Source organism: Ranitomeya imitator, chromosome 1 (genome assembly GCF_032444005.1).
Source record: "Ranitomeya imitator isolate aRanImi1 chromosome 1, aRanImi1.pri, whole genome shotgun sequence".
Lineage (NCBI taxonomy): Eukaryota > Metazoa > Chordata > Amphibia > Anura > Dendrobatidae > Ranitomeya > Ranitomeya imitator.
The window spans coordinates 833,997,017-834,024,131 of record NC_091282.1 but is presented as its reverse complement, the minus strand read 5'-3'; the positions used below and the strand labels follow the sequence as shown (position 1 = coordinate 834,024,131).

General features: G+C 43.6%; 1 protein-coding gene across 4 annotated transcripts in view; it reads left to right on the top strand.

The window, feature by feature from the left end:
- The window catches only part of LOC138650175 (disintegrin and metalloproteinase domain-containing protein 10-like), a 196,252-nt gene that overhangs the window by 104,522 nt on the left and 64,615 nt on the right, over window positions 1–27,115 (top strand). For 3 of the 4 annotated variants that reach the window (XM_069740618.1, XM_069740617.1, XM_069740621.1), the window contains 2 exons: window positions 9,739–9,908; window positions 23,174–23,345. The exons of the other annotated variant lie outside the window; for it this stretch is intronic. In XM_069740618.1, coding sequence (XP_069596719.1) covers window positions 9,739–9,908; window positions 23,174–23,345 — 342 coding nt within the window. The remainder of the gene's footprint in view (window positions 1–9,738; window positions 9,909–23,173; window positions 23,346–27,115) is intronic. 4 annotated transcript variants of the gene reach the window in all.

The following is a 27,115-nucleotide window of genomic DNA, read 5'->3' as shown; positions in this document are numbered from 1 at the left end:
GAAAAATGTCTTAGGTTCATTCCCTTTGGTCATCCTTAGTTCAGCTTTGCGGACATTGCCGTCCTTGCTCGGGAATGTTGCGGTAACTAGTCCAAGTGTCCACTGGTTCCGGTGAATCTGACAGTCTTTCACAAGAACGAGGTCACCTATGTTCAGATTAGGTTTAGTAGATTGCCACTTGGTACGTGGCTGCAGGGTAGACAAATATTGTTTGCGCCACCTGTCCCAGAAAGTATTTGCAAGACTTTGTACCTGTCTCCATTGGCGCTTGTAGAGGTCCTTCACGTCGAATCCTCCTGGAGGGGCACTGGACAGTCCTGTTTTCTGGGTAAGTAAAGTAGCTGGAGTCAATAACAAAGGCTCCTCCGGGTCGTTAGGAACTGGAACTAGGGGTCTTGCATTGATTATAGCTGCAGCTTCAGCCATGAAGGTGATTAGGCTTTCGTGGGTAAGCCTCGCTGCTCCTTTACATTTTTCCATGTCACGAGTTCTGGTGGTCCTGAATGAGCGAGCTATATGAGTCAGGCAGGTAATGGCTGGAGTAAGTGACTTCCAACTTGAGAATCTGTTGAACCTGCAAGATCCAAGCTGGATAACAGAGGTCATTGTATGTAGTATAGACACCTGAGGGCGGATTTCAGCATCTGAGTCCTCTCCTACAAGTTCGAAGGTGTCTGGAAAACATTCCTCAATGTACAATAGTTTTGGTCCAGAGAGCCACATTGTGCTTCCTAGTCGACTTGCGTCAACTGCTCTAGTTGCATGATCTGCGGGATTCTGGTCTGTGGGTATGTAATGCCACTGCTGTGGGTGAACTGATCTCTTGATTCGTAGCACTCTGTTATTGACATAAACGTAGAATCGCCTGGTTTCGTTGTGGATATATCCCAGGACTACTTTGCTGTCTGAGTAGAACTTGGCCTGTGTCAGGTCGATATCTATTTTGGATGCGATGAACTCCGCTAACTCAACGGCTAAGACTGCGGCACAAAGCTCTAACCTGGGTATAGTGTGATCTGGTTGTGGTGTGAGTTTGGCCTTTCCCATGACGAAACCAATGTGGCACTGACATTTGGAGTCTACAGTTTTGAGGTAGGCAACAGCGGCAATTGCTTTGACAGAAGCATCTGCAAATACGTACAGTCTTTGGCTCTGTATCTCAGTAGATGGCACAGGGGTGTATGGTCTTGGCACATACAGGTTGGAGAGTGCCTCTAACGAGTTCTTCCACTCTTCCCACTGGATCCTCTTATCAGGTGGCAGAGGTGCATCCCAGTCAGATGTTTCCCTAGTTAAGTCTCTTAGTAGGGCCTTGCCTTGTATAGTAACAGGAGCTGCGAAACCCAAGGGGTCGTACAGACTGTTGATGGTAGACAGGACGCCTCTACGTGTGAAAGGCCTTTCTTCCTGGCTGACCTGAAAGGTGAAAGTGTCTGATTGTAGATTCCAGAGAAGCCCGAGGCTGCGTTGCATTGGTGCGGGGTCTGACCCCTGGTCCAGGTCTCTGAGACCATTACATAGGTCCTGAGAAGGGAACGCTTCCATGAGTTCTTGGCTGTTTGAGGCTATTTATGAAGCCTAAGGTTCAAGCAGGCAAGCATGTCCTGAGCTCTCCTGAGAAGACTGATGGCAGTCTCATTTGAAGGCATGGCTTTTAGACAGTCGTCGACATAAAAGTCCTTTTCTATGAATTGTCTGACATCTGCTCCGTATTCTGCTTCTCCTTCCTGAGCAGACCTTTTGAGTCCGTAAATGGTGACTGCAGGTGAAAGACTGTTGCCAAAGATGTGCACTCTCATGCGATACTCTGTGACTTCTTTAGTAGGATCATTGTCTCTGTACCAGAAGAATCTTAGGAAGTTCCTGTCTCTCTCTCTCACAAGGAAACAATGGAACATTTGCTGGATGTCAGCGATGAAGGCAATGTAATCCTTACGGAAGCGCATAAGTACACCCAGTAGTTTGTTATTGAGGTCTGGTCCTGTCAGCAGAACGTCATTCAGGAAGACATCATTAAATTTAGCACTGGAATCAAACACGACTCTGATCTGGCCTGGTTTCTTAGGGTGGTATACTCCGAACATGGGTAGGAACCAGCATTCTTCAGAGTCTTTGAGAGTGGGAGCTAGTTCTGCGTGACAGTTTTCAAAAATCTTTGACATGAAGGAGAAAAAGTGATCTTTCATCTCTAGTTTCTTTTGCAGATTACGAATGAGAGAGGAGAAACGTTGTAATGCCTGATTTCTGTTGTTCGGTAGACGTGGTCTGTGGGTTTTGAAGGGAAGAGGTGCGACCCAGCTGTTGGTCTCATCTTTAACGAGTCCCTTGTCCATTACCTCTAAGAACAACTTGTCCTCTACCGACATTGCCACTTGGTTGTCCTGCTTAGTTCTCTGGAAGACTGTGCACCCTAACTGATCCTCATAGCTTCCCGACACTATACTGCTGTCGTGAGTAAAGTCTATTAAATGGTTGGGCAGTTGGATGCTGTGTGGCAGTTCCCTGACATGGAACTCATTGTTACAAGGTTGAAACAGAGATGGACGTCCTTTCTCCAATGTATTTGTCAGCATGCTTGTCACAGAAGATGGGGCGTGCATGCGTCCCAAGCATACGTTGCCAATTATGACCCATCCTAGGTCTAGCCTTTGGGCATAGGGAGCATTGTGGAGTCCATTGATATGATGTCTCACTTTATGAACCTGCAGGATATCTCTCCCCAACAGCAGAATTATCTGGGCCTGATGGTCGAGTTCCGGTATAAGGTGTGCTATTCGTTTTAAGTGAGCGTGATGGATTGCTACATCTGGTGTAGGGATTTCAGATCTGTTGTCTGGGATCTGGTTACATTCGATGATCGTAGGTAGCAGTAGGCAGAATTGTCCGTCTAAAGACTCGATCTGGTAGTCAGTAGCTTTCCTGCCTGCTGTTGTCACAGTACCTGCACACATCTTTAAGGAGTAGGGAGTGCTTGGCCCTTTGATGTTGAATAGGTCAAAGAACGTTGATCTAGCCAAGGATCGATTACTTTGATCATCCAAGATAGCATACAGTCTTACAGCTTGGTCTCTATGGCCCTTCGGGTATACTTTGACGAGGCATATTTTTGAACAGGATCTACGGTCTATTGTCCCTTTGCAGACCTCGGTGCATTGTGAAGTGATCTCTGGCGTAGCTGTATCAGTGCTCCTTTCCTCCTCGCCATGCTCACTGTCAGCTGGCGTGTTTTGTGTACTCCATGGAGCTTGGCCAGGGTGTAGAGCGGTGTTATGGTCTGTGGTGCCACATTCTGTGCATTTTACACTGACCTTGCAATCCTTGGCGAGATGAGCTGTGGACGAGCCGCACTTGTAGCAGATACCGTTTTCTTTCAGGAAGCTTCTGCGATCTGGCATAGATTTTCCTCTGAAGGCTTTGCATTTCAGGAGAGGATGAGGCTTCTGATGAAGTGGGCACTGCTTGTCAGGGTCCTGCACCTTTGTCTCTGATTGGGAGCAGCCAGCAGACCTGTAATTAGAACCTGAAGAAGAAACATAAGTCTTGTGTACTGCCACAGATGTTCTGCGTGGATTTGCAGGTGGTGACGGTGTGGCATATGGTATTGCAAAGTCAAAGCTGGGATTGTTTCTAATTCTCGCTTGTTGGTGTATGAAGTCTACAAAAACGGAGAAGGGAGGGAATGGAACGCTGTGTTTGTATTTGTACGTGGAACCATGTGTGAGCCACCTCTCCTGCAGATTGTAGGGCAACTTCTGGACTATAGGGTTAACACCTCTGGCTGTGTCGAGAAATGCAAGTCCCTGTAGGTCGTCCTCGTATTTGGCAACTTGGACTTCCTTTAGCAAGTCGCTTAGCTCTCTAAGTTTCTGGAGACCTTTGTTAGATATTTTAGGAAAGTCATCGATTCTTTTGAACAAGGCTCTTTCTATTACTTCTGCTGAGCCGTAACACTCATCCAGCCTTTTCCAGATCTCTTTGAGGCCAGTCTCAGGGCGGTTTATATTAATGTCTCTGATCCTTACTGCGTGTTTGACTGACTCTTCTCCCAGGTATTTGACTAACAGGTCTATCTCTTCCCTGTGTTGCAGCCCCAAGTCTCTAATGACATTTTGGAAGGAAGCTTTCCAAGCTCTGTAACCTTCAGCTCGGTCAGTGAATTTCATGAGTCCCTTGGCAACCAGTTCACGTCGTGTGAAGAACTTGGCAAATTCTGTCGTGAACCGGTTGTCAGCAGAGTATACTGGTGATGGGTCGCCCTGATAGTGATGTGAGGTGCGTTCGTACCTGTTAGTGTCCTCAGGGTGGTGCCAGCCGGTGTCGTATTGCTTCGGCCTGATGTACGGTGTGTCAGCAGGGTGATCCACGTTGGTTACCTGATGAGGGGCAAGGTAGTCATTAGCAGAGTTGTTTTGCCTCACATTTTCGAGTTTGTTTCTGTCCTGAGCCTCGTGACGACTCTCGCTCACTTCGCTGGAGGTGTCGTATTCTGGTTTTGGTACTGGTTCAGGGTTATAGTTTGGATCAGGAAGGTCATTAACATACTGAAATGTGCGTTGTGGTGAGTCTTGCAGTGGAAACTCCAGACTCGACGTACTGCTTTGGCTATGCAGCTTGGGATTTTGCGCGGCTTCTAGCGATTCTGCTTCGGCGAGGGCTGCGGCAGCTTCCCTTTTTGCTGCTAGGCGTTCTAAGGCGGCATCCACACGTGCCTTCTCTAACTGCGACCTTCTCTCTTGATCGGCTCTCTCATCATCTATGCGTGCTTTTTCTAACTGCAACCTTCTCTCTTGATCGGCTCTCTCATCATCTATGCGTGCTTTTTCTAACTGCAACCTTCTCTCTTGATTGGCTCTCTCTAAGCGCGACCTTCTCTCTTCGTTATCTAGGCATGCTTTTTCTAATTTAAGTTGCATCTCTTGGTCAGCAAAGCTCGCTCGTATTTTGGCAGCTTCAGCATTTGCGCGGGCAATGGCGACAGCGCTGCTGATGGATGTTGTCTTTGAGGAGACGAAAGTAACAGATCTTGTCCTATGCGATTTGTGAGACATGGTGTCTTGGGAAAGTGCTTGGCTGTGCAGAGATTGCTGTAGCTGTATTTAGTCTCTGAGTAGCCGGTGACTTGAATCCCACTAGTTGGATGGCTGCCGTTTCACTGTTCTGTCCTCACTAGCTGAGGCAGGCTCATACGTAGCTATACAGTCAGCTAAACCGCTATACCGGGGTCCAATAAGGAGACTGTGGTTGAGTCTGTGCTTTATTAAACGTAGTGGTATATTGATGTGGTGAAACTGTGAACAATGATATACATAGAATCAGTGCATGGCATAGAACAGATACATAATACACATGATATACATTATGCATAACATTTAGAAAGCTAGTGACTAAACTAGGAGTACAACTGGTTAAACTAAGCTAATATAGAGCAGAAATATCTATAGGAAGCATAAAGACATACCGGCAATGCAATCGCAAGGGGGATGAAGTGAAGCGTCTTTCCTTGAAGGCAAACCGAAGAAAGTGAAAGGAAAAATGGAGGGAAATGGAGGCTGAGCTACCATAATGCATTGCAAAGGAGGAGGAGAATCAGACATGGATAATACAAAAACAAGATTGAACTGCCAACATAACTCTGACCGCTAGAGGGAGCCAAAGCACTAAAAACAAATAAAGATATGAACATCCATACTGAGAAACCTGCAATTACGCAAACAGATAATCAGGGTAGCAATATTAGATGGCGGAGACAGAACAGATGCTCAATAGGATTTAGGTGATGGGCTAATAGAAGGCCACTTCAGAATAGTCCAATGTTTTCCTCTTAGCCATTCTTGGGTGTTTTTAGCTGTGTGTTTTGGGTCATTATCCTCTTGCAAGGAACATGACCTGCGACTGAGACCAAGCTTTCTGACACTGGGCAGCACATTTCTTTCTAGAATCCCTTGATAGTCTTGAGATTTAATTGTAACCTGCACAGATTATAGACACCCTGTGCCAGATCAGCAAAGCAGCCCCAGAACATAACAGAGCCTCCTCCATGTTTCACAGTAGGGACGGTGGGGACAGTGTTCTTTTCTTGATATGCTTAATTTGTCCATCTGTGAACATAGAGCTGATGTGCCTTGCCAAAACATTCCACTTTTGTCTCATCTGTCCATGGGACATTCTCCCAGAAGCTTTGTGGCTTGTCAACATGAAGTTTGGCAAATTCTAATCTGGCTTTTTAAAGATTTTTTTCAACAATGGTGTCCTCCTTGGTCGTCTCCAATGAAGTCCACTTTGGCTCAGACAACGAAGGAAGGTGCGATCTGACACTGATGTTTCTTGAGTTTGAAGTTCATCTTTAACCTGTTTAGAAGTTTTTCTTGGCTCTTTTGTTACCATTCGTATTATCCGTCTCTTTGATTTGTCATCAATTTCCCTCCTTCCACATCCAGGGAGGTTGGCTACAGTTCCATGGACCTTAAATTTCTGAATAATATGTGCAACTGTAGTCTAAGGAATATCAAGCTGCTTGGAGATGGTCTTATTACTTTTACCTTTAACATGTTTGTCTATAATTTTCTTTCTTATCTCCAGTCCTGAGACAACTCTTTCCTTCACTTCCTCTGGTCCATGTTGAGTGTGATACACACTATGACATCAAACAGCACAGTGAGTATCTGTAGCCCCATATACAGGCCCACTCACTGATTCCAAGATTGTAGACACCTGTGATGCTAATTAGTGGACACACCTTGATTTAACATGTTCCTTTTGTCATTTTTTTTGAGGGGTACCATCATTTCTGTCCAGGCCTATTTCATGAGTTTTAATTTTTTAAAATTCTGTGGAAGCATGGTTGAAAAGCAATGTCTGACTTTCATTTGTTCATTTTCATAGATCTTTTACTTATTATTACTTTTGTCAGATTCAAGTTATATCTGTGACCATAGTGGGTTTTTCTGTCATTAAACGAGGGGTACCAACAATTTTGACCACGTGTGTATATTGTATGACGGTCCCAAGGAATTGTGTAGCTCAGGATAATTGAGTACACCCCTTTGAAAAATAAAATTTTAATCAATATCTCACTGAACACAAGAACAAAAGAACAATTTCCAACATTTAACCTAAAGCATAAAAGCAAGAATAATATAACTTTTATTACAAAATTATCAGTTTGACACAAATTAGTTGAAACAAAAATGAATATGACTTACAGAAAAAACTACTACATCTAGTATTTTGCATGACCTACATGAGGGCCACACGGTGGTTAAGTGTTTAGCACAGAATCCTTGCAGAGCTGGCGTCCTGGGTTCTAATCCCACCAAGGACAACATCTGCAAAGAGTTTGTATGTTCTCTCCGTGTTTGCGTGGGTTTCCTCCTGGTACTCCGGTTTCCTCCCACATTCCAAAGACATACTGATAGGGAATTTAGATTGTGAGCCCCATTGGGGACAGCGATGATAATGTCTGCAAAGCGCTGCGGAATATGTTAGTGCTATATAAAAATAAAGATTATTATTATTTTTAAGGACAGCACGAAGCCTTCTAAGTATGGAATGAACAAGTTCGTGACATACTGCAAAATCTATGTTGTTCCATTCTTCAAGAACGACCTCTTTTAGAGCGTAGATGCAGGGTGGAGAGTGATGGTCAATTTGTCTCTTTGGAATTGCCCATTGCATTCAGATCAGGAAACATATTTGGCCACTCAATCACTTTCACCCTGTTCTTCTTCAGAAATACAACAGATGTGTGTTTTGGATCCTTGTCATGTTGGGAAATTGCACTTCTATCAAGGGCACATCTATGAATGCATGACACCATCAATGAAATGTAGCTCCCTGACATCAGCAGTACTGCAGCCCCATGTAAGGACACTGCAACCACCATGCTTCACTGTAGGCGTCACTTAAATTTACTTAAATTTATTATACATCTGAGTGAAGATACTAGTATATTTTTTACAATAGGTGCCCATAGTATATCATAGCCAAAATTAGCTTTCCAAAAGCCATAACTTTTCTGTTGGCAAAAAAACCCATCTTTGTGGGTTTTAAAAACATAATTTGTTACTTTTTTCAGTTTTGCTTATATAGCAAGCACTCGGTGGTACATAAACATGTTAACTTTATTCTGTCCATCAGTATCTTTAAAGTGATGCCAATTTTTTTTTTAAATTTACTACTTAAAGTGAATCTGTCAGTAAGATCAGCCTTCCTAAGCTGTCTGTATTGGTATATAGGTCATAGGAAGTTGACCATAATGATACATTGATATCTGTGATCTGATGTCTTATTCCAGAGAAATCCACATTCTTCTTATATGTAAATGAACTGTTCAGGACTATGGGCCAGACACTGATCTGCATGAAAACCTGTCTCCAGGGATTATTTATATATGGAAGGGGGAGTTATCAGTGTGAAGCATGTAACTAACACAGGAACAGTAAAATTATATGTCACTGTAATAAATGTGCTCATCTCTACAGATGAGACTTCTATGTTCTCTTAAATCAAATATGTGATACACATTTAAGTCACAAAAAAAGAAAGGTTTCATAAAATACAACTTATGCCTTAGTTTGCATACAGTGGCTTCCAAAAGTTTTTGCCTTTTATTTTTAAACTGTTTACTTCTGTCTGGTTGTTGTGATGCCATTTTCCTGCTGATGTTATTAAACCAAAAGCAAATGGTTGTCAGCTATAAGAATGAAAATTGTGTTTGACATTGACTTTGTGTGTTAGTTTTCAATATTTGCTAGGCCAATTGTGTTGCACATTTTGTCATGGGTAGTGGAATTTTGCCTAAATGTTTTTTCTTTGTGTGTTTTTCGGTTAAGACTTGGCAAAGACAAAGCCAAATTTATCACCAGATGTCAAGATACTTATTATTCTGAGAGAGAAGTCAGGCAAAAGTCAAAAAGAGGTATCCATGGAACTCATCTGCTTTCAGAGTCAAGTGTCTCATATAATAAAAAAAAGAAAAAGATTATATAACAGCTGACAAACCTAGAAGTGGACAACCATGGAAAACTTCCTCCAAAGTTGATCACAATTTCTAAAGCATTTTGGCTAAGATTAAGGTCTTGCATGATGACAACTTCATGCACTTTCTATTCATCACCAGGAAAATGGCATCACAACAACCAGACAGAAGAAATCACACTTAAAGAAAAATGATAAACTGTATATCTTCACATAACTACTAGACCCAAGGAAAACAAAAATATCAATGATCCAAACGTTAGTGAATATTTACATCATGAGGTCTGACATAGATCTGATCAGATGTAGGACATAATTCGTAGTGAAAATCCTTAACTTCTTACCCATTTGTTAAAAAAAGCTGTAGATAAGCCCTGAAAGGCGGTGGCCGTATCTTATATCAGCCAAACCTGGTGACAGGTTCGCTTTAAGTGTTCCCTTAATTCATTTGAGCCACAGAATAGTTAACACTTTATTTGTGAACGAGAAAAATGAAAACATGAATAAAATGACAGAAATGCTGTTTTGCTCATCCTGCGAAAATCAATTCTCACATGGCTATATCCATAAAAAATATAACTATTGCTCCTGTGAAACAAAAATAATAGTTTGGTAATTAGGGCCAAAATAGGCCACATCCTCAAGTGGTTAAATATTTTACTTCTTAGGAAACACAGAAGACAATATACAAGATATTTTGACACATTCTTATTTTTGATTAGTCTTGTCTGAAACACTGTATAAGTATTATGTTTTACACAGGGAATACTGGAGGAATATGTTCTAAGTTTTCCAAATTTAAAGATGCACCTGCCACAGAGGCCTCCCGAAACACTGGAATAGTAACTATACAAAAGTATGGACAATATTTGCCTCCAAGACTTATTCATATTACTCTGGCGCATGAATTTGCACATAGCTTGGGCTCTCCTGTAAGTATGCATATTTTTTCTGGTAGCGGGTTAAAAAAAAAAAGTAATATGTTGAGGAATATTTGTTCATGATGATTGTGATGGTTAACTATAGATCCAATTCTGAGGATTTCCCTACCACGTCCAGGAATTCACAGAGGTCTAATTGTGCCTAAATTGGTTGTTTACTTTAGTCAGTCCAACAGTGCCTCTCTGGATCTCTAGAAGGCTACACCCTGCCACAGCCTTCCCTGCCTAGGTGTTTGTCACTAAGTTTCACCAGGCAATTTGCTTTTATGGACCTAATGAATTCATGGATCGCTGAGAGCTTTAAGCCACTATCTTTCCTAAAACTCGCTCCCAACTACCCTTTACTTCCCAAATATCCTTTGGGCATGAAAACGTGCACCCAGCAATGCACAATTTGAGCATTATCGATAACCATTAAGAGATCAACGCAATCTCTATCCCAGTTCTTGTCCTCTTTATGAACAGCTCACTTTAGCTTGCAACAGCACAATATACAGTTAGGTCCATATATATTTGGACAGAGACAACATTTTTCTAATTTTGGTTATAGATATTACCACAATGAATTTTAAACAAAACAATTTATATGCAGTTGAAGTTGAGACTTTTAGCTTTCATTTAAGGGTATCCACATTAAAATTGGATGAGGGGTTTAGGAGTTTCAGCTCCTTAACATGTGCCACCCTGTTTTTAAAGGGACCACAAGTAATTGGACAATTGACTCCAAGGCTATTTCATGGAGAGGTGTGGGCGATCCCTTCGTTATGTCATTCTCAGTTAAGCAGATAAAAGGCCTGGAGTGGATTTGAGGTGTGGTGCTTACATTTGGAAGGTTTTGCTGTGAAGTAAACATGAGGTCAAAGGAGCTCTCCATGCAGGTGAAACAAGCCATCCTTAAGCTTTGAAAACAGAAAAAACCCATCCGAGAAATTGCTACAATATTAGGAGTGGCAAAATCTACAATTTGGTACATCCTGAGAAAGAAAGAAAGCACTGGTGAACTCATCAATGCAAAAAGACCTGGGCGCCCACGGAAGACAACAGTGGTGGATGATCGCAGAATAATTTCCAGGATGAAGAGAAACCCCTTCACAACAGCCAACCAAGTGAACAACACTCTCCAGGAGGTCGGCGTATCAATATCCAAATCTACCATAAAGAGAAGACTGCATGAAAGTAAATACAGAGGGTTCACTGCATGGTGCAAGCCACTCATAAGCATCAAGAATAAAAACTCTAGACTGGACTTTGCTAAAAAACATCTTAAAAAGCCAGCGCAGTTCTGGAATAACATTTTTTGGCCAGATGAAACCAAGATCAACCTGTACCAGAATGATGGAAAGAGAAAAGTATGGCTAAGGCGTGGTACAGCTCATGATCCATAGCATACCACATCATCTGTAAAACACGGCGGAGGCAATGTGATGGCTTGGGCTTGCATGGCTGCCAGTGGCACTGGGTCACTAGTGTTTATTGATGATGTGACACAGGACAGAAGCAGCCGAATTAATTCTGAGGTGTTCAGAGACATACTGTGTGCTCAGATCCAGCCAAATGCAGCCAAACTGATCGGTCGTCGCTTCATACTACAGATGGACAATGACCCAAAACATAAAGCCAAAGCAACACAGGAGTTTATTAAAGCAAAGAAGTGGAATATTCTTGAATGGCCAAGTGAGTCATCTGATCTCAACCCAATTGAGCATGCATTTCACTTGTTAAAGACTAAACTTCAGACAGAAAGGCCCACAAACAAACAGCAACTGAAAACCACTGTAGTGTAGGCCGGGCAGAACATCAAAAAGGAGGAAACACAGCGTCTGGTGATGTCCAGGAGTTGAAGACTTCAGGCAGTCATTGCCAACAAAGGGTTTTCAACCAAGTACTAAAAATGAACATTTTATTTAAAATTATTGAATCTGTCCAATTACTTTTGGTCCCTTTAAAAACAGGGGTGGCACATGTTAAGGAGCTGAAACTCCTAAACCCTTCATCCAATTTTAATGTGGATACCCTCAAATGAAAGCTGAAAGTCTGTTCTTCAACTGCATCTGAATTGTTTTGTTTAAAATTCATTGTGGTAATGTCTATTAGCAAAATTAGAAAAATGTTGTCTCTGTCCAAATATATATGGACCTAACTGTAGTATTAGTATTGCAATAATAGCTAATGTGATTAACTTTACCCTCACACAGATCAACATTGTCTTCAGACATAACAACTGTAACTTGTCACAGGTTAACTTCATCTACTCGTGTAATGCAGCACTTTAACCTTTCACTTCATACAGAAGGAGCAATACTCTCTGAGACTTGGCTTTTTTTGCAGTTGACCATTGGACTACTATTGCCACTCTAGATTCCACTGTTCAGTTAGTGTGATAGGACTGGAACTAACAGTTCTAAGCCACAGTGTAACTAAGTTCTCACTTTCCACTTGTCCCTATCAGAGCTGAAGCCCCGCACAGCCCATACTTAGTCAACACTGTCTCCTATCGGGACTGAAGTCTCACACAGCCAACACAGTCTCCACACAAAACCAATCACAAAATCAAGTTCTCTGTCCATCAGTTCACAAACTTTCCCACTGTGACAATACTGCAAAGTCTTACTTTGGCCCTTCTGGCTTGCTAGATTTCTCATATTTAGTAATTCACTGATCAGCTTCCACTCATGATCAAAGGCATTTGCTCCAATTGTCCTTTGATTTAAAGCCAGTGGCACAGTTTTTGGTGAACAGACTCTTAGTGTAAGGAGAGGACATGCTACCCGTGCTCCACCTTGAAGAACATGCATTGTACTACTGTATTGTATAATGTGAGTAGTGGTATGCATTACAAGTGTTGGTGTTGTGTTCAGCCCAACAGTAGGTTGGGTTAGCGTCAATAGTTGGATTGGCCCAGAGTGGGAGGAGTTAAGGTGAAGGGACAAAGACAGCTTCCTGTTAGATAGGGCCCAGTGTGCGCCAGAAGCAGACAAAAGGTTTTGACAGTAAGCAGTGCCGTATGCTGTGGGTGTACCGAAACAAGAGGAGACTGAGATAGTGGATAGCGTGATCCAGAATAAAAAGGAAGGAAAACCGACAGAAGAAGAGAGTGGTCAAATGGAGACTGGTCCTGGGAGGGGACGCCTAGCAGTACTGCTCCAGATTTATAACTCAGAAAGGTAACAGGCCAGGATGGGACAGAGAATGTGAGATGAAGAGAGCGCCCCTGGGAGTTCCAAGGCATCAGGAGCAGAGAAGCTAAGTACCGGCCATATTTACAAACTAGTTTCCTTGAGTGGGAAGAGGATGTGGAACCATGCATTGCGAATAGGACTCTTATTAACTGGACTGTAGTTCACCCGGAGCACAAGTCCACACACCCAGCCAGGACCCACACTTTCATGTCATGTGTGGGGGCGTAAGAGATAAATATCTCACCCATGGCTACCACCCTGCACCACGTTACACTTAGCGGAGTCGACAGGATCAAATCTCTTACTAGGAAGAATGAAGAGATGGCGCTTACAAACTTTAAGATGGCAGCTACTGGTGCAGCACACTGGCCATCGTGGGCATAAAAGATACAAAGGGGCGCAAAGAACTGTTCAGCCTACTAGAGGTTTTGCCTGTGGAAGGGAGTGTTGTGTTTGAAAGTGCCAACCCACAGTATGAGGTGTCTACCCCAGTAAGGCAAAGTGGAAGAAGAAAGCCCACCTAGTGCAGGGTGACAAAGGAAAATGGGTGAAGTTGAGCAAATGGAATGGTGGGCTGAAAAGAACCACACCCAGTGTAAGGAAGTAAAGGAGAGTGTAGCACCACACGGTGACAGAGTTGAGAGTTGTGAAGGCCTGATGTTGAGTGTATTGTTCAATGGAGGAAGAGGTCATGGTCGGCTGTGAGAGTTCATGGACCTCGTGAGGCAGCGGCTGAAGGACAACTTCATGAAGGGAGTGATTGCTTGTTATGATCTGGTGGCCTTGGAGCAGCATGAGACGTACTCTGGAGAAGGTGGCACCTGTACAGACCACAAACCCTGAACCTAGCAGCGCAACTAGAAGTAGCCGTGGGGGGTACCTAACACTCCCTAGACCCCTCGACACAGCCTAAGAAACTAACTACCCCTAAAGACAGAAACAGGAAACCTATCTTGCCTCAGAGAAAATTCCCGAAGGACAGACAGCCCCCACAAATATTGACTGTGAGAGGAGAGGGAAAAAACACACGCAGACATGAAATCAGGATTTAGCATAGGAGGCCATACTAGCTAAATAGAAAGAAAAGAACAGAGTACTATGCGGTCAGTATTAAAACACTAGAAAATATCCACCACAGAAAATACAAAACACCACATCTGACTAAAGACATGGAGGGCATATCTGCATCTCGAGAGACACAACAAGGCTGCAAAAAATACTTCACAGACAAAGCTGGACAAGACAAAACATGAAAATGCACAGAACTATTAGGTCTACCGCAGGTGGACAGCAAAAACAAAGCCAGGACTTATCTTTGAAGAAAAGCGCAGCGAACAGGAGAGACCAGAAGGGATGTGAATCCTCCAAAAACAATGGACAACTGGCAGGGACTAAAGAGTCCTGCAAAGCTATATACCCCAGTCAGTTTTGCAATTAGTAGATACACCTGTCCAATCCTGCAGTCCAGGCACAACTGCATTACCCTCTACAACCACCGGAGGGAGCCTAAAAGCTGAATTCACAACATTGCTTCCTTATCTGGCAGACCGCTGATGCCAAATGAGAAAGCACCATCCTGATAGGTGTCAGTTTCTGTCTTGGACTAGGCTAAGGACAGAATCTAGGGAGCAGGCTTGTGTGCCAGCCAGGTGTAAGGACAGAAGAGTTAGAGGTATGTGGCCAGAAGAAGAGGGAAGGCCAGGTAGCTTGGCAGAGCAGGTCACAGGGTCCCCTGTGGATGGATCAGAGGCAGGAGGAGAGTCAGATGGGGACCCTTACTCTGACTTGGTTTCTGGTCATCAGCAGAGCCAAGTGACTAGAAGCCTTTAAAGCACAGATTCCAGTGAGGCTCTCACCGACCCCCAAACCAACCCCTACTACCTTGCTGTTAATGGAACCAAGGTATGGTGGATAGCGGATGTGATTCAGAATAAGATTCGATCGACAGAGAGGGAGCGGCTTCCTGGAAGAGGAGTGCACTAAACATACCATATGCAATGGTTTTGCTATCTCACAACTTGGAATTTCACAGTTTTTTTGAGGGTTTGCATCAGTTCATGTAAAGAACATAACAACTGTGAACATAAACAAGGAAAAGGACTCCATAACGTTTATTTGTGGTGAAGTGTTTGGCGTCTTCCAGGTGGTAGAGGACCTCCATCATTAAAAAAGGGGGAAATGTGAGTAGATGGACATACTGCCCACGTTCCCCCTTGAAGAACATGTACATTGCTTTATTGTATAATGTGAATTGTTCTGTTCAACATCTGGTCCTGGCCAACATAAATCATGGGAAACATGTGGCCTGCAAGAGCGTAACGCCCCATAGCAAAAGTCTGGCCATCAGCAGAGCCAAGTGACTAGAAGCCTTTAAAGCACAGATTCCAGTGAGGCTCTCACCGACCCCCAAACCAACCCCTACTACCTTGCTGTTAACGGAACCAAGGTATGGTGGATAGTGGATGTGAATCAGAATAAATAAAGGAGATAGGAATGGGTGCGGGCCCTGCTGAACTGAATTTTCCTATTTTTCGATCGACAGAAAGGGAACGGCATCCTGGAAGAGGAGTGCACTAAACATACCATATGCAGTGGATTTGCTATCTCACAACTTGGAATATCACAGTTTTTTTGAGGGTTTGCATCAGTTCATGTAAAGAACATAACAATAACTGTGAACATAAACAAGGAAAAGGACTCCATAACGTTTATTTGTGGTGAAGTGTTTGGTGTCTTCCAGGTGGTAGAGGACCTCCATCGTTAAAAAAGGGGGAAATGTGAGTAGATGGACATACTGCCCACTTTCCCCCTTGAAGAACATGTGCATTGCTTTATTGTATAATGTGAATTGTTCTGTTCAACATCTGGTCCTGGCCAACCTAAATCATGGGAAACATGTGGCCTGCAAGAGCGTAACGCCCCATAGCAAAAGTCCACACACCCAGCCAGGACCCCCACCTTCAGTTAATGTGCTGGCGAGTAAGAGATGAGTACCTCGTCCACTGCTACCGCCACTGTTGTGAATTCTGTTGTCGGGCTCCCTCCTGTGGTCATGAATGGTACTTCGGCTGGTTCTGTCCATGGACTTCCTCTGGTGGGTGTTTCTGAGTTTCACAGGTGACGAGGTTAATTCGTTAGCTGCTGCTCTATTTAACTCCACTTAGATCTTTGCTCCATGCCACCTGTCAATGTTCCAGTATTGGTCTGTTCACTCCTGGATCGTTCTTGTGACCTGTCTTCCCATCAGAAGCTAAGTTCCAGCTTGTATTTCTTTGGTTTGCTATTTTTCTGTCCAGCTTGCTATTTAATTTGTTGTCTTGCTTGCTGGAAGCTCTGGGACGCAGAGGGAGCGCCTCCGCACCGTGAGTCGGTGCGGAGGGTCTTTTTGCGCCCTCTGCATGGTCTTTTTGTAGGTTTTTGTGCTGACCGCAAAGTAACCTTTCCTATCCTCGGTCTGTTCAGTAAGTCGGGCCTCACTTTGCTAAATCTATTTCATCTCTGTGTTTGTATTTTCATCTTTACTCACAGTCATTATATGTGGGGGGCTGCCTTTTCCTTTGGGGAATTTCTCTGAGGCAAGGTAGGCTTTATTTTTCTATCTTCAGGGCTAGCTAGTTTCTTAGGCTGTGCCGAGTTGCATAGGGAGCGTTAGGCGCAATCCACGGCTATTTCTAGTGTGTTTGATAGGTTTAGGGATTGCGGTCAGCAGAGTTCCCACGTCCCAGAGCTCGTCCTTATTATCAGTAACTATCAGGTCATTCCGTGTGCTCTTAACCACCAGGTCCATTATTGTCCTGACCACCAGGTCATAACAGTACAGGTGGCCCAAAGTACTAATGCATCTCAATAGAGGGATAAGAGAAGTTCTGAGACCATTTTTTTTTCTTTGCAGTGTGTTTTGTCTCTATTTTCCCCTTTACCTCTGGGTGGTTAAGGACACTGGTGTAAACATGGATATTCAAGGTCTGTCCTCTTGGATGGATGATCTCACTACAAGGATACAAAACATTCAAGATTTTGTGGTTCAGAATCCGATGTCAGAGCCTAGGATTCCAATTCCTGATTAGTTTTTTGGTGATAGATCTAAGTTCTTGAATTTCAAAAATAATTGTAAATTGTTTCTTGCCTTGAAACCTCGCTCCTCAGGTGACCCTGTTCAACAAGTAAAGATCATTATTTCTTTGTTACGTGGTGACCCTCAAGACTGGGCATTTTCCCTTGCGCCAGGAGATCCGGCATTGCGTGATGTTGATGCGTTTTTCCTGGCGCTTGGATTGCTTTATGACGAACCTATTTCAGTGGATCAGGCAGAGAAAATCTTGCTGGCTCTGTGTCAGGGTCAGGATGAAGCGGAGATATATTGTCAGAAGTTTAGAAAGTGGTCTGTGCTCACTCAGTGGAATGAATGTGCCCTGGCAGCAATCTTCAGAAAGGGTCTCTCTGAAGCCCTTAAGGATGTCATGGTGGGGTTTCCCATGCCTGCTGGTCTGAATGAGTCTATGTCCTTGGCCATTCAGATCGATCGACGCCTGCGTGTGCGTAAAGCTGTGCACCATTTGGCGGTACTATCTGAGCATGGGCCTGAGCCTATGCAATGTGATAGGACTTTGACCAGAGCTGAACGGCAAGAACACAGACGTCGGAATGGGCTATGTTTTTACTGTGGTGATTCCACTCATGCTATCTCCGATTGTCCTAAGCGCACTAAGCGGTTCGCTAGGTCTGACACCATTGGTACGGTACAGTAAATTTCTATTGTCTGTTACTCTGATTTGCTCTTTGTCATCCTATTCTGTTATGGCATTTGTGGATTCAGGCGCTGCCCTGAATTTGATGGACTTGGAGTATGCTAGGCGCTGTGGTTTTTTCTTGGAGCCCTTGCAGTATCCTATTCCATTGAGAGGAATTGATGCTACGCCTTTGGCCAAGAATAAGCCTCAGTATTGGACCCAATTGACCATGTGCATGGCTCCTGCACATCAGGAGGATATCCGCTTTCTGGTGTTGCATAATCTGCATGATGTGGTCGTTTTGGGGTTGCCATGGCTACAGGTTCATAATCCAGTATTGGACTGGAAATCTATGTCTGTGTCCAGCTGGGGTTGCCAGGGGGTACATGGTGATGTTCCATTTTTGTCTATTTCGTCTTCCACTCCTTCTGAAGTTCCAGAGTTTTTGTCGGATTATCGGGATGTATTTGATGAGCCCAAAGCCAGTGCCCTACCTCCTCATAGGGATTGCGATTGTGCAATTAATTTGATTCCTGGTAGTAAGTTTCCTAAGGGCCGATTGTTCAATTTATCTGTGCCAGAACACGCCGCTATGCGGAGTTATATAAAGGAATCCTTAGAGAAGGGCCATATTGGCCCGTCGTCATCACCGTTAGGAGCAGGGTTCTTTTTTGTGGCCAAGAAGGATGGTTCTTTGAGACCTTGTATTGATTATCGCCTTCTTAATAAGATTACAGTCAAATTTCAGTATCCTTTGCCGTTGCTGTCTGATTTATTTGCTCGTATTAAAGGGGCTAGTTGGTTCACCAAGATAGATCTTCGAGGGGCGATTAATCTTGTGCGTATTAAACAATGCGATGAATGGAAAACAGCATTTAATACGCCCGAGGGTCATTTTGAGTACCTGGTTATGCCATTCGGGCTTTCCAATGCTCCATCAGTATTTCAGTCCTTTATGCATGACATCTTCCGAGAGTACCTGGATAAATTCCTGATTGTGTATTTGGATGATATTTTGGTCTTTTCGGATGATTGGGAGTCTCATGTGAAGCAGGTCAGAATGGTGTTCCAGGTCCTTTGTGCGAATTCCTTGTTTGTGAAGGGGTCAAAGTGTCTCTTTGGAGTTCAGAAGGTTTCATTTTTGGGGTTCATTTTTCCCCTTCTACTATCGAGATGGACCCTGTTAAAGTCCAGGCCATTTACGATTGGACTCAGCCGACATCTGTGAAGAGCCTGCAAAAGTTCCTGGGCTTTGCTAATTTTTATCGGCGCTTCATCGCTAATTTTTCTACTGTTGCTAAACCGTTGACTGATTTGACCAAGAAGGGTGCTGATGTGGTCAATTGGTCTTCTGCGGCTGTAGAGGCTTTTCAGGAGTTGAAGCGTCGTTTTTCTTCTGCCCCTGTGTTGTGCCAGCCAGATGTTTCGCTTCCGTTTCAGGTTGAGGTTGATGCTTCTGAGATTGGAGCAGGGGCTGTTTTGTTGCAAAGAAGTTCTGAGGGCTCGGTGATGAAGCCATGTGCTTTCTTTTCTAGAAAGTTTTTGCCTGCTGAGCGTAACTATGATGTTGGTAATCGTGAATTGTTGGCCATGAAGTGGGCATTCGAGGAGTGGCGTCATTGGCTGGAAGGAGCCAAGCATCGTGTGGTGGTCTTGACACATCACAAGAATTTGACTTATCTTGAGTCTGCCAAACGGTTGAATCCGAGACAGGCTCGATGGTCATTATTTTTCTCCCGTTTTGATTTTGTGGTTTCGTACCTTCCGGGCTCTAAGAATGTGAAGGCTGATGCCCTGTCAAGGAGTTTTGTGCCTGACTCTCCGGGTGTTCCTGAGCCGGCGGGTATTCTCAAAGAGGGGGTAATTTTGTCTGCCATCTCCCCTGATTTGCGGCGGGTGCTGCAAAAATTATCTCTGAGATTCATTGTTCAGTGTTGGCCGGGCATCCTGGAATCTTTGGTACCAGAGATTTGGTGGCTAGATCCTTCTGGTGGCCGTCTTTGTCGCGGGATGTGCGTTCTTTTGTGCAGTCCTGTGGGACTTGTGCTCGGGCTAAGCCCTGCTGTTCTCGTGCCAGTGGGTTGCTTTTGCCCTTGCCGGACCCAAAGAGGCCCTGGACGCATATTTCTATGGATTTTATTTCGGATCTCCCCGTCTCTCAAAACATGTCGGTCATTTGGGTGGTTTGTGATCGCTTTTCTAAGATGGTCCATTTGGAACCTTTGTCTAAATTGCCTTCCTCCTCTGATTTGGTGCCATTATTTTTCCAGCATGTGGTTCGTTTACATGGTATCCCGGAGAACATCGTTTCTGACAGAGGTTCCCAGTTTGTTTCAAGGTTTTGGCGATCCTTTTGTGCTAGGATGGGCATTGATTTGTCTTTTTCCTCGGCTTTCCATCCTCAGACAAATAGCCAAACCGAACGAACTAATCAAACTTTGGAAACATATCTGAAATGCTTTGTTTCTGCTGATCAGGATGATTGGGTGTCCTTTTTGCCGTTGGCTGAGTTCGCCCCTTAATAATCGGGCCAGCTCGGCTACTTTGGTTTCGCCGTTTTTCTCCAATTCTGGTTTCCATCCTCGTTTCTCTTCAGGGCAGGTTGAGTCTTCAGACTGTCCTGGTGTAGATACTGTGGAGGATAGGTTGCAGCAGATTTGGACTCATGTGGTGGACAATTTGACATTGTCCCAGGAGAAGGCTCAACGTTTCGCTAACTGCCGGCGCTGTGTGGGTCCCCGACTTCGTGTTGGGGATTTGGTTTGGTTGTCGTCTCGTTATGTTCCTATGAAGGTTTCCTCTCCTAAGTTTAAGCCTCGTTTCATTGGTCCGTATAAGATTTCTGAGGTTATCAATCCTGTGTCATTTCGTTTGGCCCTTCCTGCTTCTTTTGCCATCCATAATGTGTTCCATAGGTCGTTGTTGCGGAGATACGTGGCGCCTGTGGTTCCATCCGTTGATCCTCCTGCCCCGGTGTTAGTTGAGGGGGAGTTGGAGTATGTGGTGAAGATTTTGGATTCTCGTGTTTCGAGACGGAAACTCCAGTACCTGGTCAAGTGGAAGGGTTATGGTCAGGAAGATAATTCCTGGGTTTTTGCCTCTGATGTTCATGCTGCCGATCTGGTTCGTGCCTTTCATTTGGCTCATCCTGGTCGGCCTGGGGGCTCTGGTGAGGGTTCGGTGATCCCTCCTCAAGGGGGGGTACTGTTGTGAATTCTGTTGTCGGGCTCCCTCCTGTGGTCATGAATGGTACTTCGGCTGGTTCTGTCCATGTGGGTGTTTCTGAGTTTCACAGGTGATGAGGTTAATTCGTTAGCTGCTGCTCTATTTAACTCCACTTAGATCTTTGCTCCATGCCACCTGTCAATGTTCCAGTATTGGTCTGTTCACTCCTGGATCGTTCTTGTGACCTGTCTTCCCAGCAGAAGCTAAGTTCCAGCTTGTATTTCTTTGGTTTGCTATTTTTCTGTCCAGCTTGCTATTTAATTTGTTGTCTTGCTTGCTGGAAGCTCTGGGACGCAGAGGGAGCGCCTCCGCACCGTGAGTCGGTGCGGAGGGTCTTTTTGCGCCCTCTTCGTGGTCTTTTTGTAGGTTTTTGTGCTGACCGCAAAGTAACCTTTCCTATCCTCGGTCTGTTCAGTAAGTCGGGCCTCACTTTGCTAAATCTATTTCATCTCTGTGTTTGTATTTTCATCTTTACTCACAGTCATTATATGTGGGGGGCTGCCTTTTCCTTTGGGGAATTTCTCTGAGGCAAGGTAGGCTTTATTTTTCTATCTTCAGGGCTAGCTAGTTTCTTAGGCTGTGCCGAGTTGCATAGGGAGCGTTAGGCGCAATCCACGGCTATTTCTAGTGTGTTTGATAGGTTTAGGGATTGCGGTCAGCAGAGTTCCCACGTCCCAGAGCTCGTCCTTATTATCAGAAACTATCAGGTCATTCCGTGTGCTCTTAACCACCAGGTCCATTATTGTCCTGACCACCAGGTCATAACACGCCACATGCCACGTTACACTAATAATACACTTTTAGGCCAACAGTAACTTTCTCAGGCATACCTCTTGTGCTCCCTGCACACTACCCACCTTGCACAAGCACTGATTATATATAGACTCCTCTTTTTCCCCTACCGAACTCAGTAATAACACAGCAATTTGGCACCACATCGCAGAAATCTACATCAACGTTGAACTTTTAATGGGCCAGCGCTAACACTAGTACTTCTTCCTGCATGCTTGCAGCCAGAAAATTACCATTTCTACGGTCTAGCTACACTATTGTAGAGCCCTCATTTACAGTGGCCACCAGCCCACTACACCACAGTCTACAGCCAAAATAGGCACAGTATATTACAGTTTGGTATAGCATATGCTTATCAGTACATTGCAATTACAACGCAACAGGAACAAATAAAAAAGTTAAAATAGCCTTGAAATTATAAAGCAATTTCTATGCTGTCAACAATAGCCTGATTACCATAGTGGGATGTAACGAAAAGTGGGACCTTCACAGATGTCCTGTGCTTCTTAAATTGGCAATACACTTAAAGGGAACCTGTCACCAGAAATAACGCTGTTAACCTGCAGATATGCGGTTAATCTACAGGTTAACAGCTGTCTGACACCTGCGCACAGCCAAATTTAGTGGGTAGAAAATGAAATTTATTATCCTCGCCAGAATTCGGTATTCAGTCATGGTGGTTCAGTCACGCTCTGAGTATACAGAACGGTTCGCTATAACCACGCCCATGGCCCTAACTGACATTGGCTTTAAATTGCTCAACCGGCGCCACCCCTATGACTGAATACCAAATGCTGGAGAGGAGAATAAACTTCATTTCCTCCCTGCTGTATTCGGCTGCGTGCAGGCGTCGGAGAGCATTATAATGTTGTTAACCTGGATATGAACCGTGTATCTGCAGGTTAACAGCATTATTTCTGGTGACAGGTTCCCTTTAAGGACGGTGTCCAGACATAAGCATTGAAGACCTATCTGCAGGGTAGGTCATCAATAGTAGATTGGTTGGTGTCTAACACCCAGCACTTCCTTCAATTAGCTCATAATTTCTTTGACTCAAGTTTTTCTTTTTTTTGTGAAGCAAAAATCAAATAGGACAAAATAACTTAAAGGGAACCTGTCACATCCCCAGGGCGTTTTTTTCAAAATCATCTGGCAGCAGTTTATTTCTGTTTCTCATTAACATGCACACTAGTCAGTTATGGCAGATCCAAGTACAGCAAAAAAAACAGAATTTACTGTAATTTGATAAAAGTTCTACAGTTTCTATAGTACATAACTTTTCTAATGTAAATGTTCTTTAACAATTATTCATGGCATATTTTGTTTTCAGCATGACAAAGATGATCAGTGTGCAAATTTCACTGTTTCCAGTCCGAATGGAAATTATTTGATGTTTCCTTATGCCATGGATGGAAACCAGTACAATAATGACAAATTTTCTACCTGCTCAATTTATTATATAGCGACCCTTTTAAAAATAAAAAAGGACAAGTGTTTTGTTGGTAAGTAAATTATATTTCACGTTTATTCCATAATTGATTTACAACTGAAATAGTATACAGTATAAGTATTTACGAAATATCCAAATAGAAGGAAGCAAAACATAGGGGATTAACCCCTTCACCCCAAAGCCTTCCTGACCAAGCCAATTTTTACTATTCTGACAACTGTCAATTTATGAGATCACTAGATGGTGGCCCGATTCTAACGCATCGGGTATTCTAGAATATGCATGTCCACGTAGTATATTGCACAGTCCACGTAGTATATTGCAAAGTCCACATAGTATATTGCCCAGCCCACGTAGTATATTGCCCAGTCACGTAGTATATTGCCCAGCCACATAGTATATTGCACAGCCCACATAGTATATTGCCCAGCCGCGTAGTATATTGCCCAGCCACGTAGTATATTGTCCAGCCACGTAGTATATTGCCCAGTCACGTAGTATATTGCCCAGCCACATAGTATATTGCCCAGTCACGTAGTATATTGCCCAGCAACGTAGTATATTGCCCAGCCATGTAGTATATTGCACAGCCCACGTAGTATATTGCACAGCCCACGTAGTATATTGCCCAGCCACGTAGTATATTACCCAGCTACGTAGTATATTGCCCAGCCACGTAGTATATTGCCCAGTGACGTAGTATACAGCACAGTGCCACGTAGTATATTGCACAGCGACGTAGTATACTGCCCAGCCACATAGTATATTGCCCAGCTATGTAGTATATTGCCCAGTGACGTAGTATACAGCACAGAGTCATGTAGTATGTTGCCCAGTCACGTAGTATATTGCCCAGCTACGTAGTATATTGCCCAGTCACGTAGTATACAGCACAGAGCCACGCAGTATATTGCCCAGTTACGTAGTATATTGCCCAGTCACGTAGTATATTGCCCAGTCACGTAGTATACAGCACAGAGCCACGCAGTATATTGCCCAGTTACGTAGTATATTGCCCAGTCACGTACTATATTGCCCAGTCACGTAGTATATTGCCCAGCTACGTATGTCACAGGTTAAAAAAAAACAAAACAAAAACATATACTCACCTTCCGAGGGCCAGTTGTAGTTCGATCACATGACCGTGACGTCATGGCAGGTCCTTGTCGCGCAGGACCTGTGATGACGTCGCGGTTACATGACCATGACATCATGGCAGGTCGTTCTTGCGCAGGGCCTGTGATGACGTCCCGGTCACATGACCGTGACGTCATGGCAGGTCCTTCTCACGCCGCAGGGCCTGTGATGACGTCGCAGTCACATGACCGTGACGTCATGGCAGGTCCTTCTCCCATACCACCGGAACCTGCCGCTTGCATGGTGCAGTCACCGGACCGTAGCCAGGAGCGGGAAAGGCGGCGGAAGGTGAGTATATAATGATTTTTTATTTTCTTTATTATTTTTAACATTAGATGTTTTTACTATTGACGCTGCATAGGCAGCATCAATAGTAAAAACTTGGTCACACAGGGTTAATAGCGGTGGTAACGGAGTGAGTTACCTACGGCATAACGCGGTCCGTTACCGCTGGCATTAACCCTGTGTGAGCGGTGACTGCGGGGATTATGGAGCAGGCGCCGGGCGCTTACTGCAGGGGAGGGACTAATCGGACTCTGGCCATTGCTGATTGGTAGCGACAGCCATGACAGACCAATCAGCGACTTGGATTCCATAACAGACAGAGGCCGCGACCAATGAATATCCATGACAGACAGAAGGACAGACAGACAGAAAGACGGAAGTGACCCTTAGACAATTATATAGTAGATAACTCTGGAACACTTCAAAGGATCCCACTGATTCTGACCACTGACAGTGGTAAAATTTCTTTGATGTGACTTACGTTTATTTGTGAAAAAATGTAAAATTTGGCTAAAATTTTGAAAATTTCTACTTTACATCACCACAATTTTGAAACATATTTGTGTTGTTGTTAGGAAGTTATAAGGATTAAATGTTGACCAGCGATTTCTCTTTTTTACAACAAGATTAGCAAAACCTTTTTTTTAGGGGCCACTTCACATTTGAAGTTACTTTTAGGGGTCTATATGATAGAAAATACCCAAAAATGACACTATTGTAAAAACTGTACTCCTCAAGGTGCTCAAAACCACATTCAAGAAGTTTATTAACCCTTCAGGTGCTTCATAGGAATTAATGGAATATGGAAGGAAAAAATTAATATTTAACTTTCTTTTACAAAAATTTTCCTTATGACCTATTTTTTTTAAACTTTCACAAAGGTAACAGGAGAAACTGGACCATACAATTTGTTGTGCAATTTCTCCTCAGCATGCCGATACCCCATATGTGGTGGAAAGCTATTGTTTGGGCGCACAGCAAAGCTTGAAAGGGAAAAAGCGCCATTTCAATAGTTCAATGTAAAATTTGCTGTCATAATTAGCGGATGCCATGCCGTGTTTGGAGAGCCCCTGGTGTGCCTAAACAGTGGAAACCCTCAACAAGTGACACCATTTTGTAAACTAGACCCTTTATGGAACTTATCTAGATGGGTGGTGAGCAACTTGAACCCCCGCTGATTCACGGAAGTTTATAACATTGAGCCATGAAAATAAAAAAATCATATTTTTACCACAAAAATGATTTTAGCTACAAATTTTGCATTTTCATAGGGGTAACAGGAGAGATTGCACCATACAATGTGTTGTGCAATTTCTCCTTAGTACGCCGATACCCAGTATGTGAATATAAACAACTGTGCACAGCAGGGCTTGGAAGGAAAGGAGCGTCTTTTAAATTTTTGAATGTAAAATTTGCTGGAATAATTACCTGACACCATGTTGCGTTTGGAGAGTCCCTGATGTGCCTAAACAGTGGAAACCCCCCACAAGTGACACCATTTTGCAAACAAAATCCCTTAGGGAACGTATCTAGATGTGCATTGAGCACCTCAAACCACCAGGTGCTTCACAAATGTTTATAACGTTAAGCGTGAAAATAAAAAAATGACATTTTTCCAATAAAAATCTTTTTAATTCTAAATTTTCTATGTTCATAAGGGTATCAGGAGAAAATGGACCCCAAAAGTTGTTGTGCAATTTCTCTTGAGTTCACCGATACCCCATATGTGGTCGAAAACTACTTTTGAGGCACAGTGCAAACCTCAGAAGGGAAGGAGCGCCATAATACAATGCACATTTTGCTGCGCTGGTTTGAGAGTGCCATGTCACATTGGTAGAGCCCCTGAGGTTCTAGAACAGCAGAACCCCCCATAAGTGACCCCATTTTACAAATAAAACCTCTCAATGAATTTATCTTGGGGTGCAGAGATTATATTGAAACCACAGGGTGTCACAGAATTTTATACCACTGGGCAGTGAAGAAATAAATATTTACATTTTTACCACCAAGATTGAGTGTTAGCTCCAAGCTTTACATTTTGATAATGGCACCAAAATTTGTTCCACAATTTCTGTTGAATGTAGAAAACCCCCATATGTGAATGTACAGTACTGCTTAGCTACACGGCAAGACTTGGGAGGGACGGAGCAATATTTGCCTCCTGGAGCGTAAATTTTCCAAGAATAATTTGCGGACTCCATATAAAGTGCCCCTATGTGCTAGAAAAGCATAATCCCACATCAAGTTACTCCATTTTGGAAATTATACCCATTTGTAAATTTATATTCAGGTGTAGTGACAATTTTGACTCCATGGGTGGTTTCAGAAACAAGTAGTGGATGTTACTGAGTGAAAATTGCAAACTGCCATTGTAATGACCATATACAACCAAAGCAGCAG